Source organism: Mesoplodon mirus (genome assembly GCF_964341445.2).
Source record: "Mesoplodon mirus genome assembly, chromosome: 11".
NCBI classification, from domain to species: Eukaryota; Metazoa; Chordata; class Mammalia; order Artiodactyla; family Ziphiidae; genus Mesoplodon; species Mesoplodon mirus.
In genome coordinates, this window is record NC_138987.1 from 67,641,323 (window position 1) to 67,666,573 (window position 25,251).

Genomic DNA, 25,251 nt, shown 5'->3' on the forward strand with positions numbered 1-25,251 from the left:
GTTAATATTGATAACAGATTTAGGTTTGTTTTGATATATAATTAGCAGCGTGGTCTGCCCTAAAGTAAGACTATGACTAGGTGAAAGAAATTGGATTATTATTGCTTACAACATATTTTAGCAACAGTTTCCTCTCATTTCCTTTAAACTCTTAGTGTCTTGCAGCTGAATTTTTTTGTCATAATTTACTTATTCTTATCCTTACTGCAAATTTGTGAAATATTTGAAAGTACTGTATAGCTTTTGAACCTCTAACTTCTGAGAGATTCTTTTTTTTAAAAAATAAATTTATTTATTTATTTTTGGCTGCGTTGGGTCTTCGTTGCTGCGCACTGGCTTTCTCTAGTTGCGGCGAGTGGGGCTACTCTTTGTTGCAGTGTGCAGGCTTCTCATTGTGGTGGCTTCTCTTGTTGCGGAGCATGGGTTCTAGGCGCACAGGCTTCAGTAGTTGTGGCACGTGGGCTCAGTAGCTGTGGCTTGCGGGCTCTAGAGCGCAGACTCAGTAGTTGTGGCACTTGGGTCTTAGTTGCTCCGCGGCATGTGGGATCTTCCCGGACCAGGGCTGGAACCCGTGTCCCCTGCATTGGCAGGTGGATTCTTTTTTTTTTTTTTTTTTGCTGTACGCGGGCCTCCCACTGCTGTGGCCTCTCCCGTTGCGGAGCACAGGCTCCGGACACACAGGCTCCGCGGCCATGGCTCGCGGGCCCAGCCGCTCCGCGGCATGTGGGATCCTCCGGGATCGGGGCACGAACCCGTGTCCCCTGCATCGGCAGGCGGACTCCCAACCACCGCGCCACCAGGGAAGCCCGGCAGGTGGATTCTTAAACACTGCGCCACCAGGGAAGCCCCTGAGATATTCCTGTGGCTTTGGAAAAAAACAAAACTGTTTGTAGCTGTTTCTTGTGCACATTACAGAGAGAACTGGTTTTTAGAGAAAAACATCTGAATCTCAAAGTCTTAGTAATTTAGAGCTAGAAGAGAACTTAAATCTGATTTCTGTTTACTCCCAACCTTAGGGCTGGGCAAAGTGAGGTTGGAAGAGTTAAGAGTGTTGCCGAATATAATCTGCAAAACAAAAAAACAAAACAAAAAACCGAATCACTATGATGTGCACCTAAATCTAACCCAGTATTGTAAATCAACTATACTTCAGTTAAAAAGAAGACATTGCAGGAACTCACTCTACTGGTTGGTGACTCAGTCAGGGCTCCCCTGCTTGGTGGTGCCCTTGCTATCAGTTGTGACAAAAGAAAACTGTATATACAGCCAGCAGGGGGAGTTCTCTTTCTCTTTTAAGCTTTCCTAAGAACCGTGTTAAATTTACGTTCTCTGTACTGTCACAGCTTGAATCCTGGTTCTGCCACTTCCTCAAGGTGCAGTCTCATGTAAGTTCCTTGACATCCCTGTGCTTCATTTTTCTCATCAGTTAAAGAAGGGACATGAAGATAATACCCACTTCATAGGGTGGTTATGAGAACTGAGTGAAATTATATAAAATGCTTATAGAACAGTGTCTGGCCATATTACTTACTATTATTGCCATTATTTCTGCTGTGGGGAGGTTTAGAGGCTGCCCTTTCTACCAGCATTTGGATACCTGCCTTTTGAAGGCAATTGAGAAGCTTGGAGTTGGGGTTCCTCACATTTAAAAAAATTGATGGGATGGGATTGTTTGAGGAGGAGATATTAGATGATCATAATTAGGGATTTTAGACTTCTTTAGCTCTTTGGGAAAGGATGGCTTACTCTTGTCCAATAACATGCGAGGAGATTGCTCCTCTTTTATGTGTTTCAGTTGAAAAGATGATAAGTAAACACATTATATCTGAAAGTAGGCAACTGCCTGTGTGTACAAGGACAGTAGGGTCCAAGGTGAGAATCACCCAAATCCTCCTTGAAGCACTTCAAAAAAGAACTAGAATGAGAAGAAGGACAGAAATGTGTTATGTAGCCAAGGGTAGGTGGGCTGGGGAAATATTCCAGGCAGAGAGAATGGCGCAGAGGCTGCGAGGACATCAGGTACTTAAGATAGTTTTAGTAATCTAGTATTTCTGGATATAAAATTAGAGCTAAAGGGAACCTCAAAATTCATCTAGTGTAACTGCCTCTTGAACATAGAACACTAGTGTCTGTGAACTGCCTTCTCAACTAGATTGAAAGCTGTTTGAGGATATGGCTATTTGACAATAACTACTTGATAAGTGAACATTTAGTACATAATACTAACTGATAATGAGAGTGCAATCTTATCTCTATGTGAGGATGAAGTGAGTAGGGAGGATTAGAGGATATCACTCTTGTTAGAAAGAAAATTTGAAAATGTATATACCAGGCAGCAGGAAAATAGCAAAGACAGATAATTCAGCTGTGTTGTCTTTATAGAATATGTCCTTAACAGCATTGTAAAATTTTACCTACTCAGTTCTAAATATGGATCTGACCTATCTCCCTCCCCAGACCGCAGGACCTTTTTTTCCCTACTTGCTTCTTGGCATTTCTGTCATGATTTTACTTTCAATGTCATTGAACAATAATGTAATATTTTTTTCTGGGGAGGGCATGAACAAGTAGATGTTTATAATGGACTCTGTATAGAAATATATTTTAATATCTTATGTTGGAAGAGAATTGTTTCTAATGAATGCTCATCGTTGCCCATGCCTAGTCTTTCAGATGGAGCTCTTTTTCGGTCTCATCCAGTATTGCCTTCTCAACACCATTTGCAAAAAGGAGTGTTCCAGGACATGGTCACTAAGGCAACATCAAAGTTTGCTCTTTGGCCTGCAATCTCTTCCATAAGGTTTCTGCTGTGTATGAAAGTTGCTGTAGCTGGGTGTCTTGGTTTTTTTGTGTGTCTAGTTCCTCCAGCTCAAGGTGGAGATCTTCTCCTCACATCTTACTGCCACTACCCAGGATTGCCAGCAGAGGGCAGGCTTGCTCCTTTCCCTGATCTGGGACCTGCACTGCCTTCTTCCGGCCCAGTCTGTCGCCTCTGATATCCAGCAGTTTTCTGATTTGTCAGATCACACAGTTTCTAGAATCAGTTATAATATAATTAAAAACTAGTGGGAAAGGGACACAAAAGTCATTCTTGTTTTCTCCATACATCTTGATTCTTTGGGGCAGATGTCTTTTAGCCCACGTTGGTGGCCCTCTCTGAGCTTTTTCTGCCCATATTATCCCAGGATGACCCACGGAAGGTATAAGGGACTCAACCCTCAACGCTGTGAGGAGGTTGTGGTCTTCATGTTGGAGGAGGATTCTTTTTTTTTTTTTTGCGGTACACGGGCCTCTCACTGTTGTGGCCTCTCCCGTTGTGGAGCACAGGCTCCGGATGCACAGGCTCAGCGGCCATGGCTCACGCACGGGCCCAGCCACTACATGGCATATGGAATCTTCCCGGACTGGGGCACGAACCTGTGTCCCCTGCGTCGGCAGGTGGACTCTCAACCACTGCGCCACCAGGGAAGCCCGAGGATTCTTAATAGGTCGTTAAGGAGGCTTCTCAAGTTTGATTCCCACATCGAGGTCCACAATGTTTCAGTGTTCCTACAAAAAGGCACAGATTTACATGGAGCTAAAGTCTGTACACATCCATATTAATAGATTTTTTGTTGTTATTCGTGGAAAGATGTGATAATAATAATTCTCCTTTTTAGAGGAGGAACTAAATTTGCAAACAGTATTTGTGCTGTGAGTTCAGGAGTCCTGGATTCTGTTTTTGATGTTTCTGGATTTTCTGCAAATCATCCTGCTTGCCTTTGTTCACCTGTTTGTAAAAACAGTATTCTTCTTGGGGACTTAGTGCTGACTTTTCTTCAGGGTGTCTCATTGAAGAAAATACATTTTCTCTTTCAAGTTTTAGCCACTGTATTTGAGAGTGGGGAGGATTCACCCCACATCAGAAAAACATAACAAATTTCCCAGGGAAGTGACCATCTCTCTCTGCCCTCCCAGCCTGACCATTAAAAAAAAAATTAGTTGCAATCAATTTATCCCTTTCTACGAGTGAAAGTTGAACAGTGAGTAGGTGTCCTCATTATAGTCGTTGCTAATAATTAACCCACCTGTGGGAAGATGAGTGGCATGTGAAATTCGCTCCACTTGTGTCGACCAGTTACCTTCAGCATCCAGTGGTATCCATGTCCTTGCCATGGAAGGCTGGGACCAGGCTCTCTTAAACTTTCTCATTAAGTTAATGCTCTTTGCACTTGAATTTCAGTCTGTGTTTTACTTGAAACCATATCCAGAGTGGGTGTCAGTGCTGTGACTATAGTTAGGGAATGTGAGCCTCAGAATGAGTAAATGACCTGAGTTTTCCCAGTAAATCAACCTAATTCTCCTCTCAATTCATAGAATCATGAAATTTGAGCTCCTTCGGGATCACGTAGTCCAACATGCTCATTTTACAGATGAGGAAATTGGAGGCTCAGAAGCGCTAATAAGATGGTTGTAACTACCTCACATCCATTAGGATGGCTGCTATTAAAAAAAAAAAACCAGAAAATAAGTGTTGGCAAGAATGTGTGAAAAATTGAAACCCTTGTACACTTTTGGAGGGAAAGTAAAATGGTGCTGCTGCTATGGAAAATGGTATGACTGTTCCCCCCCAAATTAAAATTAGAATTACCATGAGATCCAGCAGTTCTTCTGGGTATACAGTCGTCTCTAGGTGTCTGCAGCATATGGTTCCAGGACCAGCTGTGGATACCAAAATCCACAGATGCTCAAGTTTCTCTGTATCTACAGCTTCACATCTGTGGAATCAATCAACTGCAGATCGTGTAGAACTGTAGTATTTATTGAAAAAATCTGCATATAAGTGGACTAGCACAGTTCAAACCTGTGTTGTTCAGGGGTCAACTGTATACCCAAAAGAATAGAAAATAGGGTCTGGAAAAGGTATCTGTACGTCCACGTTTATACCAACATTATTCGCAATAGCCAAAAGGTGGAAGCACCCCAAGTGTCCATTGATGGATGAATGGATAAACAAAATGTGGTTTATACACAGGGTGGAATCTTTTTAAAAAAATTTATTTATTTTTTGCTGGAGTATAGCTGCTTTACACTGCTGTGTCAGTTTCTCCGGTACAGCAAAGTGAATCAGCCATACGTATACATATATCCCCTCTTTTTTTGGATTTCCTTCCCATTTAGGTCACCATAGAGCACCGAGTAGAGTTCCCTCTGCTGTACAGTAGGTTCTCATTAGTTATCTCTTTTATACATAGTAGTGTATATATGTCAATCCCAATCTCCCAATTGATCCATACGTTTGAGAGTGGTATCCATACATTTGTTCTCTATGTCTGTGTCTCTATTTCTGCTTTGCAAATAAGTACATCTATACCATTTTTATAGATTCCACATATATGCGTTAATATACATTTTTTTCTCTTTCTGACTTACTTCACTCTGTATGACAGTCTCTAGGTCCATCCATGTCTCTGCAAATGATACATTTCATTCCTTTTTATGGCTGAGTAGTATTCCTTTGCATATATGTACCACAACTTCTTTACCCATTCATCCATTGATGGACACTTAGGTTGCTTCCATGTCCTGGCTATTGTAAATAGTGCTGCAGTGAACATTGGTGTGCATGTATCTTTTTGAATTATGGTTTTCTCAGGGTATATGCCCAGGAGTGGGCTTGCTGGGTCATATGGTAGTTCTATTTTTAGATTTTTTTTTTTTTTGCGGTCCGCGGGCCTCTCACTGTTGTGGCCTCTCCCCTTGCGGAGCACAGGCTCTGGACGCGCAGGCTCAGTGGCCATGGCTCACGGGCCCAGCCGCTCCGCAGCATGTGGGATCTTCCTGGACTGGGGCACGAACCTGTGTCCCCTGCATCGGCAGGCGGACTCTCAACCACTGCGCCACCAGGGAAGCCCTATTTTTAGATTTTTAAGAAACCTCCATACTGTTCTCCGTAGTGGCTGTATCAGTTTACATTCCCACCAATAGTGTAAGAGTGTTCCCATTTCTCCACACCCTCTCCAGCATCTATTGTTTGTAGATTTTTTGATGATGGCCATTCTGACTGGTGTGAGGTGATACCTCACTGTAAGTTTCTTTTTTTGATTGTTCACATTTATTTTATTTGGCCTCACCCATTTCTCAACATTTAGGACTAGTGTTTTTTTAAATTAATTTTTATTGGATTATGGTTGCCTCATTGTAGTTTTGATTTTCATTTCTCTAATAATTAGTGATGTTGAGCATCTTTTCATGTGTTTGTTGGCCACCTGTATGTCCTCTTTGGAGAAATGTCTATTTAGGTCTTATGCCCATTTTTGGATTGGGTTGTTTGTTTTTTTGATATTGAGCTGCACGAGCTGCTTGTATATTTTGGAGATGAATCCCTTGTCAGTTGCTTCGTTTGCACATATTTTCTCCCATTCTCAGGGTTGTCTTTTCGTCTTGTTTATGGGTTCCTTTGCTGTGCAAAAGCTTTTAAGTTTCATTAGGTCCCATTTGTTTATTTTTGTTTTTATTTCCATTACTCTAGGAGGTGGGTCAGAAAAGATCTTGCTGCAATTTATGTCAAAGGGTTTCTGCCTATGTTTTCCTCTAAGAGTATTATAGTGTCTGGCCTTACATTTAGGTCTTTAATCCATTTTGAGTTTATTTTTGTGTGTGGTGTTAAGGAGTATTCTAATTTCAATCTGTTACATGTAACCATCCAGTTTTCCCAGAACCACTTATTGAAGAGACTATCTTTTCTCCATTGTATATTCTTGACATATGGTAGAATCTTTTTCCTCCTCGAAAAGGAAGGAAATTCTGACATGCTACAACATGGATGAACCTTGAGGACATTATGCTAAGTGAAATAATCCAGTCACAAAAAGACAGATAGGTACCCCTTATATGAGGCACCTAGAATCATGAAATTCATAGAGACAGAAAGTAGAATGGTGGTTGCCAGGGGCTTGGAGGAGGGAGGATGGGGAATTGTTTAATGGATTACAGAGTTTCAGTTTGGGAAGATGAAGAGTTCTGGAGATCGGTTGCACAACAGTTCAACACTACTGAACTACACACTAAAAATGGTTAAGATGGTAAATTTTATGATACGTGTATTTTACCACCCGCCCCCCCCCGCCCCTCACCAAAAGAGCTTATGTCCACATGGATAGTTGGTGTTTCATTTACTCTCAACTATTCTATGCTTGTCCTAATATGCCATTAATGATATTCTTTCCACAAACTTAATCATGCATCAGAAGCTAAACATCCTTCCCCCAACTGGTTTGTCACTGCCCAGAAAAATAATTTTCACTGTTGATGTGTGGATGCTGTTTGACTCTCCATCCTCCTCTCTTCAAATCACACCTTCCCACTCTGTGCTCCAGGCAGGATGCATTACAGGTGGTACTTAAAGTTCACCACATTCTCTCTTGCCACATGCTCTTTGCTTTGGTACTCTTTTCTCTGCTACCTCTATATGATAACTGCTAGTTTTAGGATTCAGCTGAGGCATCATTCCTTCTGGAAAGTACTTTTTTTTTTTTTTTTTTTTGCGGTACGCGGGCCTCTCACTGTTGCGGCCTCTCCCGTTGCGGAGCACAGACTCCGGATGCGCAGGCTCAGTGGCCATGGCTCACGGGCCCAGCTGCTCCGCGGCATGTGGGATCCTCCTGGACCGGGGCACAAACCCGCGTCCCCCACATCGACAGGCAGATTCTCAACCACTGCGCCACCGGGGAAGCCCCTGGAAAGTACCTTTGACCCCAGAGTCTGAATCTGGTGCTTCCTCTGGTCAGGCTCGTCCTGGCCACGTGGAATTGTCCTGCTCTGTTTCCCAGTCTGCATCTCACGCTGGACTGTGCCTTACTTACTCGATGTTCCCAGTGTCTAGCATACCGCTTGCACAGGGTAGGGGCTCAAAAACCTTTGCCGGAAGATGAACTGTGTCTTGGGAGATACTGCTGTAAGAGAGACATATTCAAAACTGCCCAACACCAATCGCTGATCTGCAACTCTCTGGCTTTTACTTAAAGTTCATTTTGAATCATTGTGATAAAATACATGCAACATAAACTTTGCCATCTTAACCATGTTTAAGAGCATAGTTCATTGGTAATAAGTAGAGTCATATTGCTGTGCAACCGTCACCACCATCCATCTCCAGAACTCTTCATCTTGCAAAACTGAAACTCTGCACCCCTTAAACAACGACTCCCCATTCCTCTCTCTCCTCAGTCCCTGGCAACCACCATTGGGTATGTGTCCTTTTGTAACGTGCTTACTTCATTCAGCATAATGTCCTCAAGGTTCATCTATGTAGTAGTAGCATGTGTCAGAATTGCCTTCATTTTTAAGGCTGAATAATATGCCACCATATGTATGTACCACATTTATGCATTCATCCACTGATGGACACTTGGGTTGCTTCCACCCCTTGGCTACTGTGAATAATGCTGCTGTGAACATGGGGTAGCTCTGACTTCTTAAGCATGACAGGTCTGTCCTTGTGCCGTCCATACAGCACCACATAAAAAACACCTTTTAGACCCTGACTTCTTACAGCCTCCATCCTGAACCATTTTTCTCCATCCATCTGCTTTCTGTCCTCTTCCAGTCTCCCCATCGTTGATCTTGTGACTTGTTTTCTTCACTTAGAACTGCGTCTGTGGTTTCTGTCTGGGTTCACACACAACCCCTTGTCTGTGGTTTCGGATCAGTCATGTTACAGGTCCAGTCGGAAGACTTGCTTCTCTACCTCGTGGAGTTTGGGATCTCTTGACAGAATGTCTCCCCCTCCTTCTCCCCCATCTACTTTCTCCACCCCACCAGGCTTTTCTCTTCCGTTTGCCAGCTATTCCCACTGAAGAAGGGAGGCTCCACTGGCAGCAGCCCTCCCATGCTCTGTGCAGCGTGAAGCCCCCCTTCCTTACCCTTGGCCCCTACTGCTCCCCCTTCCCCCATTTCCCATGATTGCAAGGCCCTGGAGAAATGAAAAGTGACCTCTTGAACTAGAGGCAATTGCAAAATATAGCCGCCACTCCCAACAGCCCTTGTTAGTAGATTGGGTGGGAGAGTGGCTAGTTTCACGTCTGTCCTGACTGGGGCCATCCTACTTCTCCCCTGTCATGTGCTGTCTGTCCCTGCAGCGCTGTCTTTTTTTTTTTTTTAATTTTTGTTGGAGTATAGTTGATTTGCAATGCTGTGTTAGTTTCAGGTGTACAGCAAAATGAATTAGTTATACATATAGCCACTCTTTTTTAGATTCTTTTCCCATAAGGGCCATTACACAGTGTTGAGTAGAGTTCCTTGTGCTATACAGCAGGTTCTTATTAGTTATCTATTTTATATATAGTAATGTGGATGGACCTAGAGATTGTCATACTGAGTGAAGTAAGTCAGACACAGAAAGACAAATATCATATGATATCACTTATATGTGGAATCTAAAAAAAGGGTACAAGTGAACTTATTTACAAAACAGAAGTAGAGTCGCGGATGTAGAAAACAAACTTATGGTTACCAGGGGATAAGGGGGGGAGGGATAAATTGGGGGATTGGGACTGACACATAAGCACTGTTTTTTCACTCTAAACCTGGACACTTAGGTTACTTCCATTGGAGTGCATATACTTTTTGCGAATTAGTGTTTTTGTTTTATTCAGATATATACCCAGGAGTGGAATTGCTGAGTCATATGGTAGTTCTATTTTTAGTTTTTTGAGAATCCTTCACAGTGGCTGCACCAGCTTACATTACCACCAACAGTGTACGAGGGTTCCCTTTTCTCCAAATCCTTGCCAACATTTGTTATTTGTGTTCTTTTTGATGATAGCCATTCTGACCAGTTGTACACCAAATTTTGTAGTGCAACTGTTGGACATACAGAAAGGAAGCATCTGAAGCGTTGACTCACTGCATCAAATCTTTAACATCAGTGAGTGGTTAATGAGATTTTTCTACTGTCTGATATTGTGCAAGAGTTTTCAAACACATTTTTAAAAGTCTGGGCAACTTAGTTTGAATCATCTCGAATGTTATCCTAACTCTGAGACACAGTGATTGTGACAGCTGGCCCCTGCACAAGAGGGAATACAACAATGGCACAAAAATTACTCGAGACTGATTATACCCCAAGTCCTCATCATTTAACATTTTCTCTCTATGGAGAGGGTCTTTGGTTTGTTGCTTTCTCAGCTAATGAACCAGCTTCCTGTCTCCTGTTTCACATTTGACAAATTATTTTCAGAGACAAATCATATCTGCAGTTTCTTGGGGGAACTTCAAGGTGGCCCAGATTTTTCCTGGATGAGATATAGGGTGGGTTGATGCAGAAAGAATTGCCCCATGAGGTCTCCACCAAGCCCCATCTCGCCGTGAGTTCTAATGAACTCCCGCATGCCCTGCCATGTATCCTATAGGACACAGCTGGTCTTCTGTAATCCTTACCTAAGAGCTTCACTCATTTGCTCTGGCATCATGGAATCTTCCTGTTTACCTGGCAGTGCTGGGCTGACCTTGTTGATGCTGCTTCTCTACCATCTCTACCAGTATCTTGTTTGTTTTAGTAGGTAAATAATAAATGGGGAGTTTGAGGAAATTATGGATGTTTCATTCACTTGGTAACATAAATGAGGCTGTGAACAAGTCTCCTTTCAGAACTTCCAAAGTGTTTTTGATCCTCCTCAGATCAAAAATAGCTGGCTATATTTTATAGGCTTGGTGTGGCTTTCCAGTGAGATAGACCTGGGTTCAAATCCCAACTCCACCACTTATTAGTTGGAAACTTATTTAACCTCTTTGTTTTTTCCTTCTTTTTTTCCTTCCTTCCTTCAGGAATAAAAAAAAAATCAGAAAAGTACAAGGAAAAATACAATAAATTCCCATACTCCCACCACTCAGAATTAACTATTTATATTTGAATATATCTTCTTGTAGTCATTCCCGCCCCCCCCCCAATGCTTAGGAAAAAATTACCCTGATAATATATGTGTACACACTCCTTTTACTCCCCATTTCTTGGGGAATAATGTTTACCTTGTTGGGTTAAAATGAGATAAGATAATTAAACACCTAGTCCAGTGCCTGATCCATAGCAGACAGCTGGTACATGGTAGTTGTTACTTATTTTTCTCCTCCCATGCTTACTTTTCTCTTGGTACATCTCCATTAGAAAATTTAGTACTGGAAAATTGACAAACTTAGAAAAATTATTTTTTTGACAAACTCTTTCTCCTTCTAGGGTGTATTTGTAACCCCCCAACCCCAACTCGAGGAATTGATGTTGATACATGTAGAAATGGATAGAATACACCATACAACTTATTTATATGGCAAATAATAAAAATACATAGAAAGACCAGGACTTTCTGATGAATGATGGACTACATTTGGGAAACCCTTTAAAACAAAATGATTGAACCAAATTTTAGAAAACTGCATGTATTATTTAAAAAAACTTTAATATTGGAGGAATAGAAAGATTGAGAAGAAAATTGCTTACTTAAACTCTGCGGTGAAAGATTGATTTCTTCCCTGTAGTGATCTTGCAAAGCAAGAGGCTGTTGGGTAATTGATGCTGGGGCTTTATTAATTTATGAAGAGCAGGGAAGGATTAGCTTGTCTGCACTGAAGTGAATTCTCCCCAAGTAACATGTTTTAAAAAAAATCAAGATGATGAGAAATGTGAACAGTTTGTCAATTTAAATGGACGTTTCCTTTTATGGGCTTCCTAGACTGGTTTCGCACTAAAATCTCTGCCCAAATGGAAGGTAACATAATTAAAGAGCAAAGATGCTTGAGTGACCAGGTGGCATCATTTATAATCTACAACAATGTTGATGTATAAGCTTAAAATATTTTTCCTTTAAAAAATATTCTGAGTGCCTTTAATACTATATATTAATGGCACAATAAGTCATTTACTATAAGAACTTACAATAAGACAGACAGCATAAGTGCTTTCTCTGTATCATTCGATCCTTAGAATAACCCTTATGAAGTAGATAGTTTTCCCATTTTATGGATGAGGAAACTGAGATAATTAACTTACCCAAGTTTAGATAGTTACTGAGTGGTGGAACCAGGTTTCAAATCCAGGTAGCTGGTTCTGGAGTCTGATTTTAGCTGCTATACTATGCTGACTGCCATTATATCTAGAATTTCAGGAGCATCTTTCACCTGATGAGTAGAGCAACTATGTGATATTTGAGCATCTTATATTTTGGAAACTTGTCAGGGAAACTAAGAATAGTGATTGTGGATTTTTTTGGGGTACATTGCATAAATGTCAGTCAAAATAACTTTTCATAAACACATCTGCTTATTTCTCTTGTAGTTGAATAAAAAGCCCTTTTTTTTTTTTCTGCGTTATGTGGGCCTCTCACTGTTGTGGCCTCTCCTGTTGTGGAGCACAGGCTCCGGACACGCAGGCTCAGCGGCCATGGCTCACGGGCCTAGCCGCTCCGCGGCATGTGGGATCTTCCCAGACCGGGGCACGAACCCATGTCCCCTGCATCAGCAGGTGGACTCTCAACCACTGCACCACCAGGGAAGCCCCTAGCTCTCTTCTTGATGTGATAAGTTTATGATATTATTGTTTATGTTCATGTACTGAGTGTCGAAAGTGTATGAGCCCCATGCTGGCTGCAGGCAGGGAAGGGGAGAGATCCAACAATGAAGAAGTCTTAGTCCTGGTGCTCAAAGCAGTTTATGATCTATTGAGAAGCCTATAAACAATTCAAGGGCATGGATGAATCAGACATGGGAGTGGGACAAGTGTGGCATTTGAAATACAGGTGTTAATGTGGGTACCATTTAAAAATGTCCAGTCAGCAAGATCCCACCCTGATACTCTTGTGTCATAGATGCAATTAAAAAATTTTACTGAGTCCCTACTGTATTTCAGGCCCTGTGAAAGAAAATTATTGTGTGTTTTCCTAAAATATACTGTGGTACTTAGTTTTCAAGTATTAGGAAGGTTTAAAGTTTAGAGAAACCAAGGTTAACTTTATTTAGCCATAATCTATTCCCTCTTTAGGAGCTGGTGTATCTGATTGATGCTGGTGTTAGGCCAGAGTGACATACTGCCAAGTGACACTCTGTGGTAAGCTGGGACTAAAGATGGTGGTAATTCAAGGTGCCAGCGCTGCTATTTTAAGTACATGAATATATAATAGGCCACACTCGTATTGTTTCTCGAAGAGAAGGAGTACATCGGAAGTATATTTATTAAAAGCATCTGCTTTCTTAGGAGTTTTTCTCTAGTACCAAAACTTTAAGTTGACTTGCAAAAACTAGAACACATATATGACCATTTTTAAGACTACACTGGTGAATTCCTGTATCTATGGAGGTAAAGATAAAAGTGGATGTAAGTCACCCGATGTGCTACCCTTTGAAATGCTGAGGCCTGTATTGACTGACATACCATAAAATTTCTCTTACCTCCAAGTATCTGTCACCCGTATAATTCAGGAGACATGCATTTTCCTTTTAATGTAGTTCCTAAGATGATTTGCAGTTCCTTTCTAACACCTGTCCTGGACTCTCAGACAATGAGAATAATAATATAATGTAAGATTTTTAGTAAATACATAAAAATTCAGTTTGTTCAGAATTCTCTCTCTCTCTTTTTTTTGTTTTTGTGGTACGCTGGCCTCACTGTTGTGGCCTCTCCTGTTGCAGAGCACAGGCTCCGGACGCGCAGGCTCAGCGGCCATGGCTCACGGGCCCAGCCGCTCCGCGGCATGTGGGATCTTCCTGGACCGGGGCATGAACTCGTGTCCCCTGCATCGGCAGGCGGACTCTCAACCTCTGCGCCACCAGGGAAGCCCCAGAATTCTCTTTTTAAGTAAAGAAAGTATAATGGTACATTTAAAAAAATATCCTTAATAAGGACTGAAGCTGGATCTCTTCTGCTTAAACTTCAGTTTACCTGAAACTATAACAATCCAAACTGTGTTCTCCCAGCATTATAGTTGGTCAGGATTTGTATTGGATTGAGGAAATCTTAGAGAGTAAGAGACCTGAATATCAGTTCAGTTGCTTTCAGAGAATCATAGTGTTGGAAGCTGTTTTACTGATACTGATGCTTGAACCTCACCTCATTTTAAATGCCCTTTCACAGCAGTCCTGACTGCTGGGCTTGCAGTCTTTGCCTGAGAACTCCAAAGAAAGGACATTTATGATCTCCTGAGGCAGTTTTACTACAGTTACAGTGTCCTTAAATTTTGATGTCTGCCTCTCTGTAACCCCATTTAGCAGTTCTGGTTTTGCACTTTGGTGTGAACATGAAGCTAACCTCAGTTTTCCTCCCATTGAGTGAGGGCACCAGGGTAAGACCGCAAAAGAGGAGCATCTGGTGAGGACCTCAGTGGGGGTGTTCTGGCCAGGCAGACTTTCCCTGTGGGTCAGGTCCTGATCCTGTGCTGGGCAGACTTCTGGATGGACTGCGAGCAGGGTCATTTTAACCTTTATCTTGTACGATTATCAACAAACACTAAGGAGGACACCCCAGTGCAAATGTATTGAGTGCCTGCTTTGTATCACTACTGTGTTAGAATCTTGACTTTCATTATGCCACCTAATTCTCACAAGTACTCAGGTAAGTATTGTTAATTCTCAAGATGAGGAAACTGAAGCGCAGAAATTTTAAGTAACTTGCCCAAGGGCATAGAGCTAGTAAGTATGGACGTTGGCATTCTAATCTCGGTCTCCCCGCCATGTGGGCAGACCCTTTCTGATACACCACATTGCCTCCTGAGGCCTTATCAGGTGCAGCTTTTACAAGCTCCCTCATCAGTTCACATGTTCTACAATCTTCTCTTCTGAATGAATCCATCTGGGAGATCTAAGGCTCCCAGGCCAGCCAAGCCAACATTCATGTTAATTCGAATCCCTCTCCTCTTCCTGATACCTCTCTAGTCTTACCATCAAAGTTAAGCATATTATTTTCAAAGGTATCACCTTTTTTTCTCTCTAGGAACATATATTTCTAAGCCAAACTGATCTGCATCAATAAGTATGAGAAACCTCTCCTTTCATATTCCTCAACTGGGTCATAAAGGATCTCAGAATGGCTTAGTGTAAAGGTTGGGAAATCTGAGCTAAATAGTCATTTGTGACCAGGTTGAACAATGATTTCATCTTCTAAAGTGATGGGTCTCAGTCTTCCAGACTGAGATCCACTCCTGATGTGCAAATAAAGGGTTGAATATCATAATTATGAGAAGAACACAGATGAGCTTGTTCTTTGGCCTGCTTTCAGGTGAAGTTTAATAGTGCAATAAAATGAAGCCCTGGGAAAACATTGGAATGTATGATACCTAGGAGGAGGTAGAGATAATGGTATCCCTCCAAGTACTTGCATAGTATTTAATTAATTAATTTTTAATTGAATTATCGTTGATGTACAATGTTTATAAGTTACAGATGTACAATATAGTGGTTCACAATTTTTAAAGGTTATACTCCATTTATAATTATTGTGTTTGCTATAATCACACTCCCTGACTTCAGACTGTACTATAAAGCTACAGTAAACAAAACAGTATGGTGCTGGGAAAACTGGACAGCTACATGTAAAACAATGAAATTAGAACATTCTCTAACATGTACAAAAATAAATAAAGCCTAAATGTAAGACTGGATACCATAAATCTCCTAGGGGAAAACTTAGGTAAAACACTCTTTGACAAAAATCGTAGCAATATTTTTTTTGCATAGTATTTTATTTTTTATTTTTTTAATATTTTTAACGTTTTTATTGGAGTATAATTGCTTTACAATGATGTGTTAGTTTCTGCTTTATAACAGAGTGAATCAGTTATACATATACATAAATCCCCATATCTCTTCCCTCTTGCATCTCCCTCCCTCCCACCCTCCTTATCCCACCCTTCTAGCTGGTCACAAAGCACCGAGCTGATCTCCCTGTGCTATGTGGCTGCTTCCCACTAGCTATCTATTTCACATTTGGTAGTGTATATATGTCCATATATACACTACCACTCTCTCACTTTGTCCTAGTTTACCCTTCCCCTTCCCTGTGTCCTCAAGTCCATTCTCCAGTAGGTCTGCGTCTTTATTCCCATCTTGCCCCTAGGTTCTTCATGACCATTTTTTTTCTTTTTTAGATTCCATATATATGTGTTAGCATATGGTATTTGTTTTTCTCTTTCTGACTTACTTCACTCTGTATGACAGACTCTAGGTCCATCCTCACTACAAATAACTCAATTTCGTTCTTTTTATGGCTGAGTAATATTCCATTGTATATATATGTGCCACATCTTCTTTATCCTTTCATCTGTTGATGGACACTTAGGTTGCTTATATGTCCTGGCTATTGTAAATAGAGCTGCAATGAACATTGTGGTACATGACTCTTTTCTTTTTTTTTTTTTCATACACGGGCCTCTCACTGTTGTGGCCTTTCCCATTGCGGAGCACAGGCTCCGGACGTGCAGGCTCAGTGGCCATGGCTCACGGGCCCAGCCACTCCACGGCATGTGGGATCCTCCTGGACTGGGGCATGAACCCGTGTCACCTGCATCGGCAGGCGGACTCTCAACCACTGAGCCACCAGGGAAGCCCCATGGGTCTTTTTGAATTATGGTTTTCTCAGGGTATATGCCCGGTAGTGGGATTGCTGTGTCATATGGTAGTTCTATTTTTTAGTGTTTTAAGGAACCTCCATACTGTTCTCCATAGTGACTGTATCAATTTACATTCCCACCAACAGTGTTTGAGGGTTCTCTTTTCTTCACACCCTCTCCAGCATTTATTGTTTGTACATTTTTTGATGATGGCCATTCTGACTGGTGTGAGGTGATGTCGCATTGTAGTTTTGATTTTGCATAGTATTTTAAATGAACCTTTCACACTGTCCTATCACTACCCACTTTGTCTGTCCCTCAGTAAACTATAAGCTTCTTGAGGGTAGAGAACATACTGAATTCATAATTTTATTCCCCACAGGCCATAGCACAATGCCTTTCCCACAGCAGTTGAGGAATAAATGTTTATTTCACTAATGAATGAATGAATAAAAGAAATAGGAAAATGTCTTATATGGGCAACATAAACCTACCTCAAGTGGTGCTGAATCAGTTTCAGTTATTCTGAAGCAAGAAAATACTTCCTAGAAAATAGAAAATCTTGGGTTAGCTATGCATCTGAAGTTACATGGACCTGGATGCAGGGTTTTACGTGTATTTCCACTATGGTACCGTGAAATGGGACTTCACTCCAGCTAGGAAGTAAATTTTTATATTAGATAAGTTTTGAATTTGAAACTTTCTGGCCTGTAAATAAAACTGGTTATTCTTAAAATACTTCGTCCAAAATATTTGAGTGTGCTTGGGGGGAATGTTAAGAGTGGTTTTGGTTTTGAAAATATCTGATTAAAATGAATGGTCCTGAGAAAACATAAGCAGGGACTATTGGGAGGTAGAAGACGGTGCTGAGTGTGATTTGGTGTTGGAATGTCAAAGCTTCTCTGTTCCACGCTGGACAGAATCCTTTCTCTGTGATAAACAAAATACAAAAGCTACACCTGATTGTCTTCAAGGATGCCTGTATTTAAGTAGAGAAATAGGTTTTTATGACTAAGAAGGGAAACCATACCAAAAGAAAACAAAATGTCCCATGTACGTCATGTGATGTGTCAGATAATTGTAAGGTTTTTCCTTTCGCCTTGGTTTCTTCCTGCTGTCCCGCTTCTGTCTCTTTCATGAGGGGAAGTGCTTATGATGCTCGTCTTCATGAGCTCATAGTTTTGTGGGCTTCGTCCTGGATAATGAGTTGAAGGAACTGCTTATTAAGGCCCTACTCTTAAGTAGTTCTGAGGAGAGTGTTAGCTTCTTATGTGACTGATCACAGTTACCATCCGTTTAGGAGATATTACTTTTCCTATTTAGGAGTTGCTCACAGACCTTCAGAAATTGTGGGGAGAGGAGAAGAGTGACTTTTATGCCACCAGACCACCACCCTTTTCATTAGCACAAGTGCAAAGACGTACCATCTCCTGCCCGATGGGAGACAGTGCTGGGCCTGATGTTCGGTACAATCTCTTCTGACCCTTTGAGATTTGGGGGTTGGAGGACAGCTGCCAGGGGCCTCTGAAGCCGTGAGGATGAGTTCCAGGCTCACCTCCTCAGAGCAGACCAGCTCCCTGTGTTTTCTCTCTCTTTGCTGCAGGTTTCCGGAGCTTTTTCTCTTGGTAACTGTCACCACTGGCTCTGTTCAGTCCCTGAAGATAAACACACAGGCCCTTTGTATTTTAAGGTTTTACTGTTAAACGAAAGTAACATCATTAGGAAACCACAGGAATCCCAGACCTGATTCCCTTCTGGAAGCCCCGTGGGACATAGCTTTTATTTATGCTGGACTTGCTTTTTCTTCTGGCTTGTCCCCTTTCTCCATTAAAGGAATAGTTTGCTCTCAAGGAAGCCTCACTGCCAGCACATAAGCCTGAAAATGCAGGGGTAGCTGAATGATCCCTACTTCCTTGTTTGGGCCTGGGAGCTTACATCTCTGGGGACGTACCATGGGTATTGGACTCTCTGAGACATTCAGAGTATTTCCTCAAAGCACCCATTTTCTTTAGCAAGCCAGTAACAGATTCTCATCCGATGTGAAGTTTTCCTTTTCCCAAATTCAGCTTAAATCATAACTGCTCTGGACCATGCCAAGGTACGATTTGCCCAAATTCATTGTGAATTCATTGATATTAATTTGATTAGTAAAAATCACTCAGTGAAGAGTGATGGTAAGTTGGCTTTGGCTGGAAATCTCACCAGCTGAGATCCTCAAGCAGAGCTCATGCTGGCATTGTTGCCTCTGCAGGTTGACTTCAGATGACTTCTTTTGCTTTTGGAAAACAATATTCCAGACACGAACAAGAAACTATGAGTCATACAATAAATATAATGCTAGGCTTGTGCCATGGCTGTTTTTAGAGCATTGTATTTTAGTGCTTAATTATCTGTTTGCTACGAAAGTTGGCAGTCTTGGCTTTCCTCTCCAATGTAAACAAAATAATATTATTTAATTCCTTCGTTATGTATTGCTTTAATAGTAGAAACTTAATTTTTTTTTTTGTTTCAACTTCTATGTAGTTTAGCATGGGAAGTTTTCAAGAAAGCTTTTTTTTTTTAAGTCAGTTTTTCCTTGTAATAACTCTGAGTGAAATAGAATTTTTATCTTGAAAGTAAACAAGCCCCTGTCACTAATAGTAAGAAAAATGCTGTAACTGAAGAATTTCAGAGACAGGCCTTTTTGTCAGCCATGACACATCTGGGTGGGTTGGCAATCTAGGGTCTACACTTCAGCTTTGGCAGCCCAGAAATTTGACTTCTTCAGCTCACTGAGAGTTGAGCAAACTCAGGGATATTGACCACTGTTAACTGGTCAGCATGTCCTCTCCTCAGTGGCAAAGTCTCTGTGGGAAGCCAAATGACAATCAAAAGTTTGCTTGGTGAGCAGGGAGCCTGAGCCAAAGGGTGTGGGATGGTCGGAGTGGTGAATGTCAGCCAGGCCTGTGCGTCCTCCGTTCTACCCCAGAGGCAGTGTTGTAAAGCAGAGCCCATTGCTCCTCCTCTTGGCCGGCGAGGCTGTCTTTCCTGCTGGCCCACTGCTAAAACTGAGCATGAACAGCCTTTCTTGTTAAAAGAGAACATGAACCCTCTATGGTTTGAGAAGATGAGAGCTCTGGAAGACGATACTGTGCATGCACTTACCACCTTGGTCTGGATTTTCCCTCTCCTTCCAGTTTTCTTCCTTTAACTATGGGTGTTCATCACCATCTTCACCCAGGGGTCTGTGTGGCCCTCTAAAAAACTGTCCAAAGCCAAACATCAGATATCTTTCAATTATCGTTCTCAGGCCAGAGCAGTCAAGGGACATCTTATTAAAATTAAGAGAAAGCTGAAGGAGAACAAACATGTACTGGAACTATAAGCATCAGGCTGAATAAGTGTAGATTTCTGTACCTGAAATTGGTGTGAAATGTTGGGAAATCTAAGCCAAACAGTTCATCACAACCAGGTTCAATAATGATTTTATCTTCTAAAGTGATGAGGCAGACTACTGCCTGTTTCAAGGCATCTTTATCTCAGTCAGGTGGGCATAACTGAACAGCTTCTATATCCCTATCAGCTGGCTTTACTTTTGCAGATGACAAATGTCATTTTAACAGATTTTTATATGTGAAATGTGTATTTCATGCTTAGTGTTTTATCATTTCTGACATTGTCCTCAAATTCTGAGGGCAATTCACAAAGTCCAGAATGTGCTGATTACAAAATAAGTGTGCCAGAGTCCAGAATGTGCTGATTACAAAATAAGTGTGCCAGAGTCATGTGAAGGACTTCTTTTTTAGTTCTTTCAGAATATCATTAGAAATGCATTTTTAAAAAAGTTAATACTTCCGGGCCTCCCTGGTGGCGCAGTGGTTGAGAGTCCGCCTGCCGATGCAGGGGATACGGGTTCGTGCCCCGGTCTGGGAGGATCCCATATGCCGCGGAGCGGCTGGGCCCGTGAGCCATGGCCGCTGGGCCTGCGCATCCGGAGCCTGTGCTCCGCAACGGGAGAGGCCACAACAGTGAGAGGCCCGCATACCGCAAAAAGAAAAAAAAAAAAATTAAAAAAAAAAAAAAAAAAAGTTAATACTTCCAATCAATAGCAGCCATTGTTTTTTAAAAATTTATTTATTTATATGTAAGTATAGTTGATTTACAATGTTGTATTAGTTTCTGGTGTACAACAAAGTAATTCAGTTATATATATATATATACATATTCTTTTTCATATTCTTTTCTATTATGGTTTATTACAGGATATTGATTATAGTTCCCTGTGCTATACAGTAGGACCTTATTGTTTATCTGTTTTATATATAATAGTTTGTATCTGCTAATCCCAAACTCCTAATTTATCCCTCCCCACCTCCTTTTCCCTTTGGTAACCATAAGTTTGTTTTCTGTGTCTGTGAGTCTGTTTCTGTTTCATAAATAAGTTCATAAGTTCATTTGTGTCATGTTAGATTCCACATATAAATGATATCATATGATATTTGTCTTTCTCTTTCTGACTTATTTCACTTAGTATGATAATCTGTAGGTCCATCCATGTTGCTGCAAGTGGCAAAAATTTCATTCTTTTTTATGGGTGAATAGTATTCCATTGTATATATGTCACATCTTCTTTATCCATTCATCTGTCGATTAGCAGTCATTGTTTTTGATGCTCAAAGTGTTCCATCTTTGGCCAATAGGATCCTATTTGTGTGGCTCTCATGTCTTTTTGACATGACCCTAGTAGTCTTGGAGCACATCCTTCCTTCCTGAATTCATCAATATATTTCAGGCTCATCTTGTACTTTTTCTGGCCCAGAAATAGAATCAGTTGCACCTCAAAGGAGCCCTGGTTCCTTTTAGTGGGGAACGGTTTTTAGAGACCACATCCTGAGTGCTGGGGGTGTTCACTGCTGCTGGGTTGTCCTTAGTTCTAAACCTATTCAGTGGCTTTATATGTATTTTTGAAAAGAAAAAAGATGAGTTCATACTATTATTTCCATTTAAAATATACTATTGCAGGATTAAAAAAACTTAATTTCTTTGGTTGCACACTTATATTTTCTGTTACACTGAAAACATCTTGGTTTCTTTTGACCTTAACATATTTATTTATTTTTTCATTAAGAAAACACGTAGACTTTAATATTCGAGTAAGTAAGAAATTCCCAGAAAATATCATATAACTGCTTAGTTAACATACCAAAAAAAGTTCAACTGCAGTACTAATAAAAAAGGCCAATAAAAACAACAAAATGGGGCCTCCCTGGTGGCGCAGTGGTTGAGAGTCCGCCTGCCGATGCAGGGGATACGGTTTCGTGCCCCGGTCTGGGAGGATCCCATATGCCGCGGAGCGGCTGGGCCCGTGAGCCATGGCCGCTGGGCCTGCGCGTCCGGAGCCTGTGCTCCGCAACGGGGGAGGCCACAACAGTGAGAGGCCCGCATACCGCAAAAAAAAAAAAAAAAACAACAACAACAAAATGACAGTTTTCTTTATCAAAGCAGCAAGTGTTTAAATGATATTACTGAGAGCTGTTGAAGATGGAGGATGAAAAGGTGTCAATCAGAGACTAAACTGGTACAATCCTTTAAGATTTAATTTAGCAATATATGTCATATAGATGATTATGCCTTTAGATCCAATAACCCCACTGTGGAAATTCATTTTAGGTGTTCAAAAATCTAGTAAAGCTTAGTCAACAAAGATATCCATCACAACATTACTTAGTGAAACATTTAGAATCACCCCAAATTAGCAGACTGATTATGATGTTAACATAGTTATTTATTTAGGTTATCCTATAGTGTACATAATTAAGAAATAACACCAATATTATTTTTTTATTTATTTTATTTTTTATTTTTTTGCGGTACGTGGGCCTCTCACTGTTATGGCCTCTCCTGCTGCGGAGCACAGGCTCTGGATGCGCAGGCCCAGTGGCCACAGCTCACGGGCCCAGCCGCTCCGCAGCATGTGGGATCTTCCCAGACCGGGGCGTGAACCCGTGTCCCCTGCATCGGCAGGCAGGCAGACTCTCAACCACCGCGCCACCAGGGAAGCCCAACAGCAATATTATTAATAACAGTAATGCTACTGAATGACATTTAAGATTTCTTTGCAGCTCTTTTTGCCCTTGGAGTCTATACCACCATTGATATACAGGCATAACACTACACTCTAAAACAACTTACTCATTTTTTCTGTGTTATTATGCCATCAACAGGATTTCTAGTTAGGTTCATTTGTTTCCATTCATTTTCAAATTTTAGGGTTTTCTTTTTGCTTGATTTATTAATATTATTAATATAAGATGTTATTCCAGAGTCAAAACTACATAAGGCACATCTAGAGAAATCTGTTTTCTATTCCTCTCTCTTCTACACTGTTCCCTTCCACATACTTTTTAGTTTTTTTAATCCATCTGGTGTTCCTTCTCTAAATATTAGCATATACAAATATCTTTGTATTTCCCTCCATATGCTTTCCTTTCTTATGACTTATTCATCTTTATGATTAATATCCATTGGTGAATGTCGTAATGTCGTAGTTTAAGAATGATTTTAAAAAAAGTAATTATCACTAACCATTCTGCCTACTGAAGTCTCTGGCTGGAGAGACGGGGGAAGCACTTAAAAAAAAACCAACCCTGCTTTTAATGAAACACTTTTATCTTGAAGTCTGCTCTTCCAAAAGAAACAACCATTATTATAATAATAATTATATTATAGAATTAATTAATGTACAAAGTATATATTAATAGTAATATATAATAATAATAATTTTAACGTGCTTCCTATGCCTAAGATGCCAAGAAAAAGAGTTTAACACAATTTGGAATGAAGCTGGTGCTTCACCTTCCACCAATGTTCCCGCCGCGCTGCTAGATTCTTCCTGCGGTCTGTTGACCGACTCTTGCAAGGCTGCTCCGATGAGGTGGGCACTTGCATCTCGCTGGCGTTCTGCACCTGAGACTCCCTCCCTTTGGTGCTCCCTCCTGCACCTCCCAGATCTTGGGAGAAGCACGGAAATCTCTGTCACTGCTTCTGGTCCCCAGGCGCAGTTGCTCAGCCGCCCTCTCCCGGGCTCCGGGTCTCTGCGGCTGCCCAGCGCAGGTGTCGCGAGCGGGTGGGGCGCTTGGGAGCTAAGGCAGCCCCGCCTGCGCACGGTGATGCCGGGATTGGGGGCGGGAGCGTCGCCTCCGTCTCCGCGCGCTCTCTCGCTCCCGCCCTCCTCCCCGCCCCAAGTCCTCTCCTGCCTCAGCCTTGCAGGCTCCGCACTGCAGATCCCTGCCGGCCGCCCCGCGCTTGGTGGTTCCCGCGGTGCTCCGCAGCGTCCCTTGACCCCCGAGCACTCTTGCTGCTTTCGAGAGACCCTTGACTAACCGGTCTTGCCGAGCCCCACGCGCGCGAAGCCGCTGCTCCGGCGGGACAGCGAGGACCCAGGCGGACGGCGGCCGCACGGGAGCCCAGGGCGCTCTCGGATGCGGCAGGACAAGCTGACCGGTTCCCTTAGGCGCGGAGGGAGATGCCTGAAGCGGCAGGGCGGTGGCAGCGGCGGCGGCAGCGGCGGCGGCGGCGGCGGCGTGGGCACCATCCTGAGCAATGTGCTCAAGAAACGCAGCTGCATTTCCCGGACCGCGCCCCGGCTGCTCTGCACCCTGGAGCCGGGTGAGGAACCGGGGCGGCAGATGGGGCACTGGAAAGTAGCGTGGCGCCCCCGGAGCTGGTGCCTCTGCCTCAGCCGAACTCCGCGTAGGCCAGGGAACACCCGCCGGCCGCCCGGTGCTGGGTACCGCTGCTGGGCGCAGGCGGGGCTGGGTCGGCCTGGGAGGGAATAGCGCGGACCGAGGCCTGGGCGGGGGCAGCGGCCTCCCACGGCGCGGAGGACCGGCTGTTCCCGCCGGCTGCCCGCGCGCCCCCATCCCACGGCCTGTACGCGGTCCAGCCCTGCATGTGCCGGGAGCTGCTGGCGAGCGATGCGCTCGGTCTTCTCCGAGTGGTGGGAAAGTGTTGGCGGCTACCCGGGCTATCAGAGGCCGAGCAACCAGTTGTGCTTCGGACCCACAAGAAGCCACACCTTGAAAGAGGTGTGTGAGGCAGGAGAAAGGCACAGGTCTGATGCTTGGCGTCAGAGAAGGAGGCAGTGACCGCGAAAGAAAAAATCGGGTGCATTTTCTTGACGGTCCCTGCTTCGTGAGTGCCGGGATCGTCTCACCTGGAGCCTCTATAATTTGTGTGTCCGGGTGGAGAGCGGGCAGGAAACACTCCTGCAAAGTAGAGATTCTTTCTATAGGTAAAGACTGAGAGTTCTCCTGGCTGTGCTAGGCTAGGCCCTTTCTGCTGTCAGCCTGTGTTTACACATCCCTGCTTCTCCAGGCTGCATAACTCCGCGCTTGCTCCACCATCCGGCATCCCTCCGCAGGGTTTTATGAGCCCGCCCTGGCGCGCGGGCCCCTGGGCATAAGGCTTTCTGGCTAGGGGTGGCCGCAGAGGGAGCCGGCTGTACTCGTACCCGTGCGTAGCGCACACTTGTCCCCGGAGTGGCACCAGCTGGCTTCCAGGTGGGTTTGCCCTCCCCCAACCCCACCCCATCCCGCCTCCCAGCGCCTTTGGGGACCTGCTGTCCTGAGGCTGAAGGGGAGAATCTGTCGAGGCACTGAGCCCCAAAGGGTGGAACGCGTCGCTGCCTTTCCGAACCTCGTGG

The 25,251-nt window shown here is 42.9% G+C and overlaps 1 protein-coding gene across 2 annotated transcripts in view; it reads left to right on the forward strand.

Moving 5' to 3' along the window:
- The window catches only part of TBC1D30 (TBC1 domain family member 30), an 84,914-nt gene that overhangs the window by 15,960 nt on the left and 43,703 nt on the right, over window positions 1-25,251 (forward strand). The window contains exon 1 of one of the 2 annotated variants that reach the window (XM_082635914.1): window positions 23,793-24,215. The exons of the other annotated variant lie outside the window; for it this stretch is intronic. Coding sequence (XP_082492040.1) covers window positions 24,029-24,215 — 187 coding nt within the window. The 5' untranslated portion in view covers window positions 23,793-24,028. Of the gene's footprint in view, window positions 1-23,792; window positions 24,216-25,251 lie in introns of those variants that run through there. 2 annotated transcript variants of the gene reach the window in all.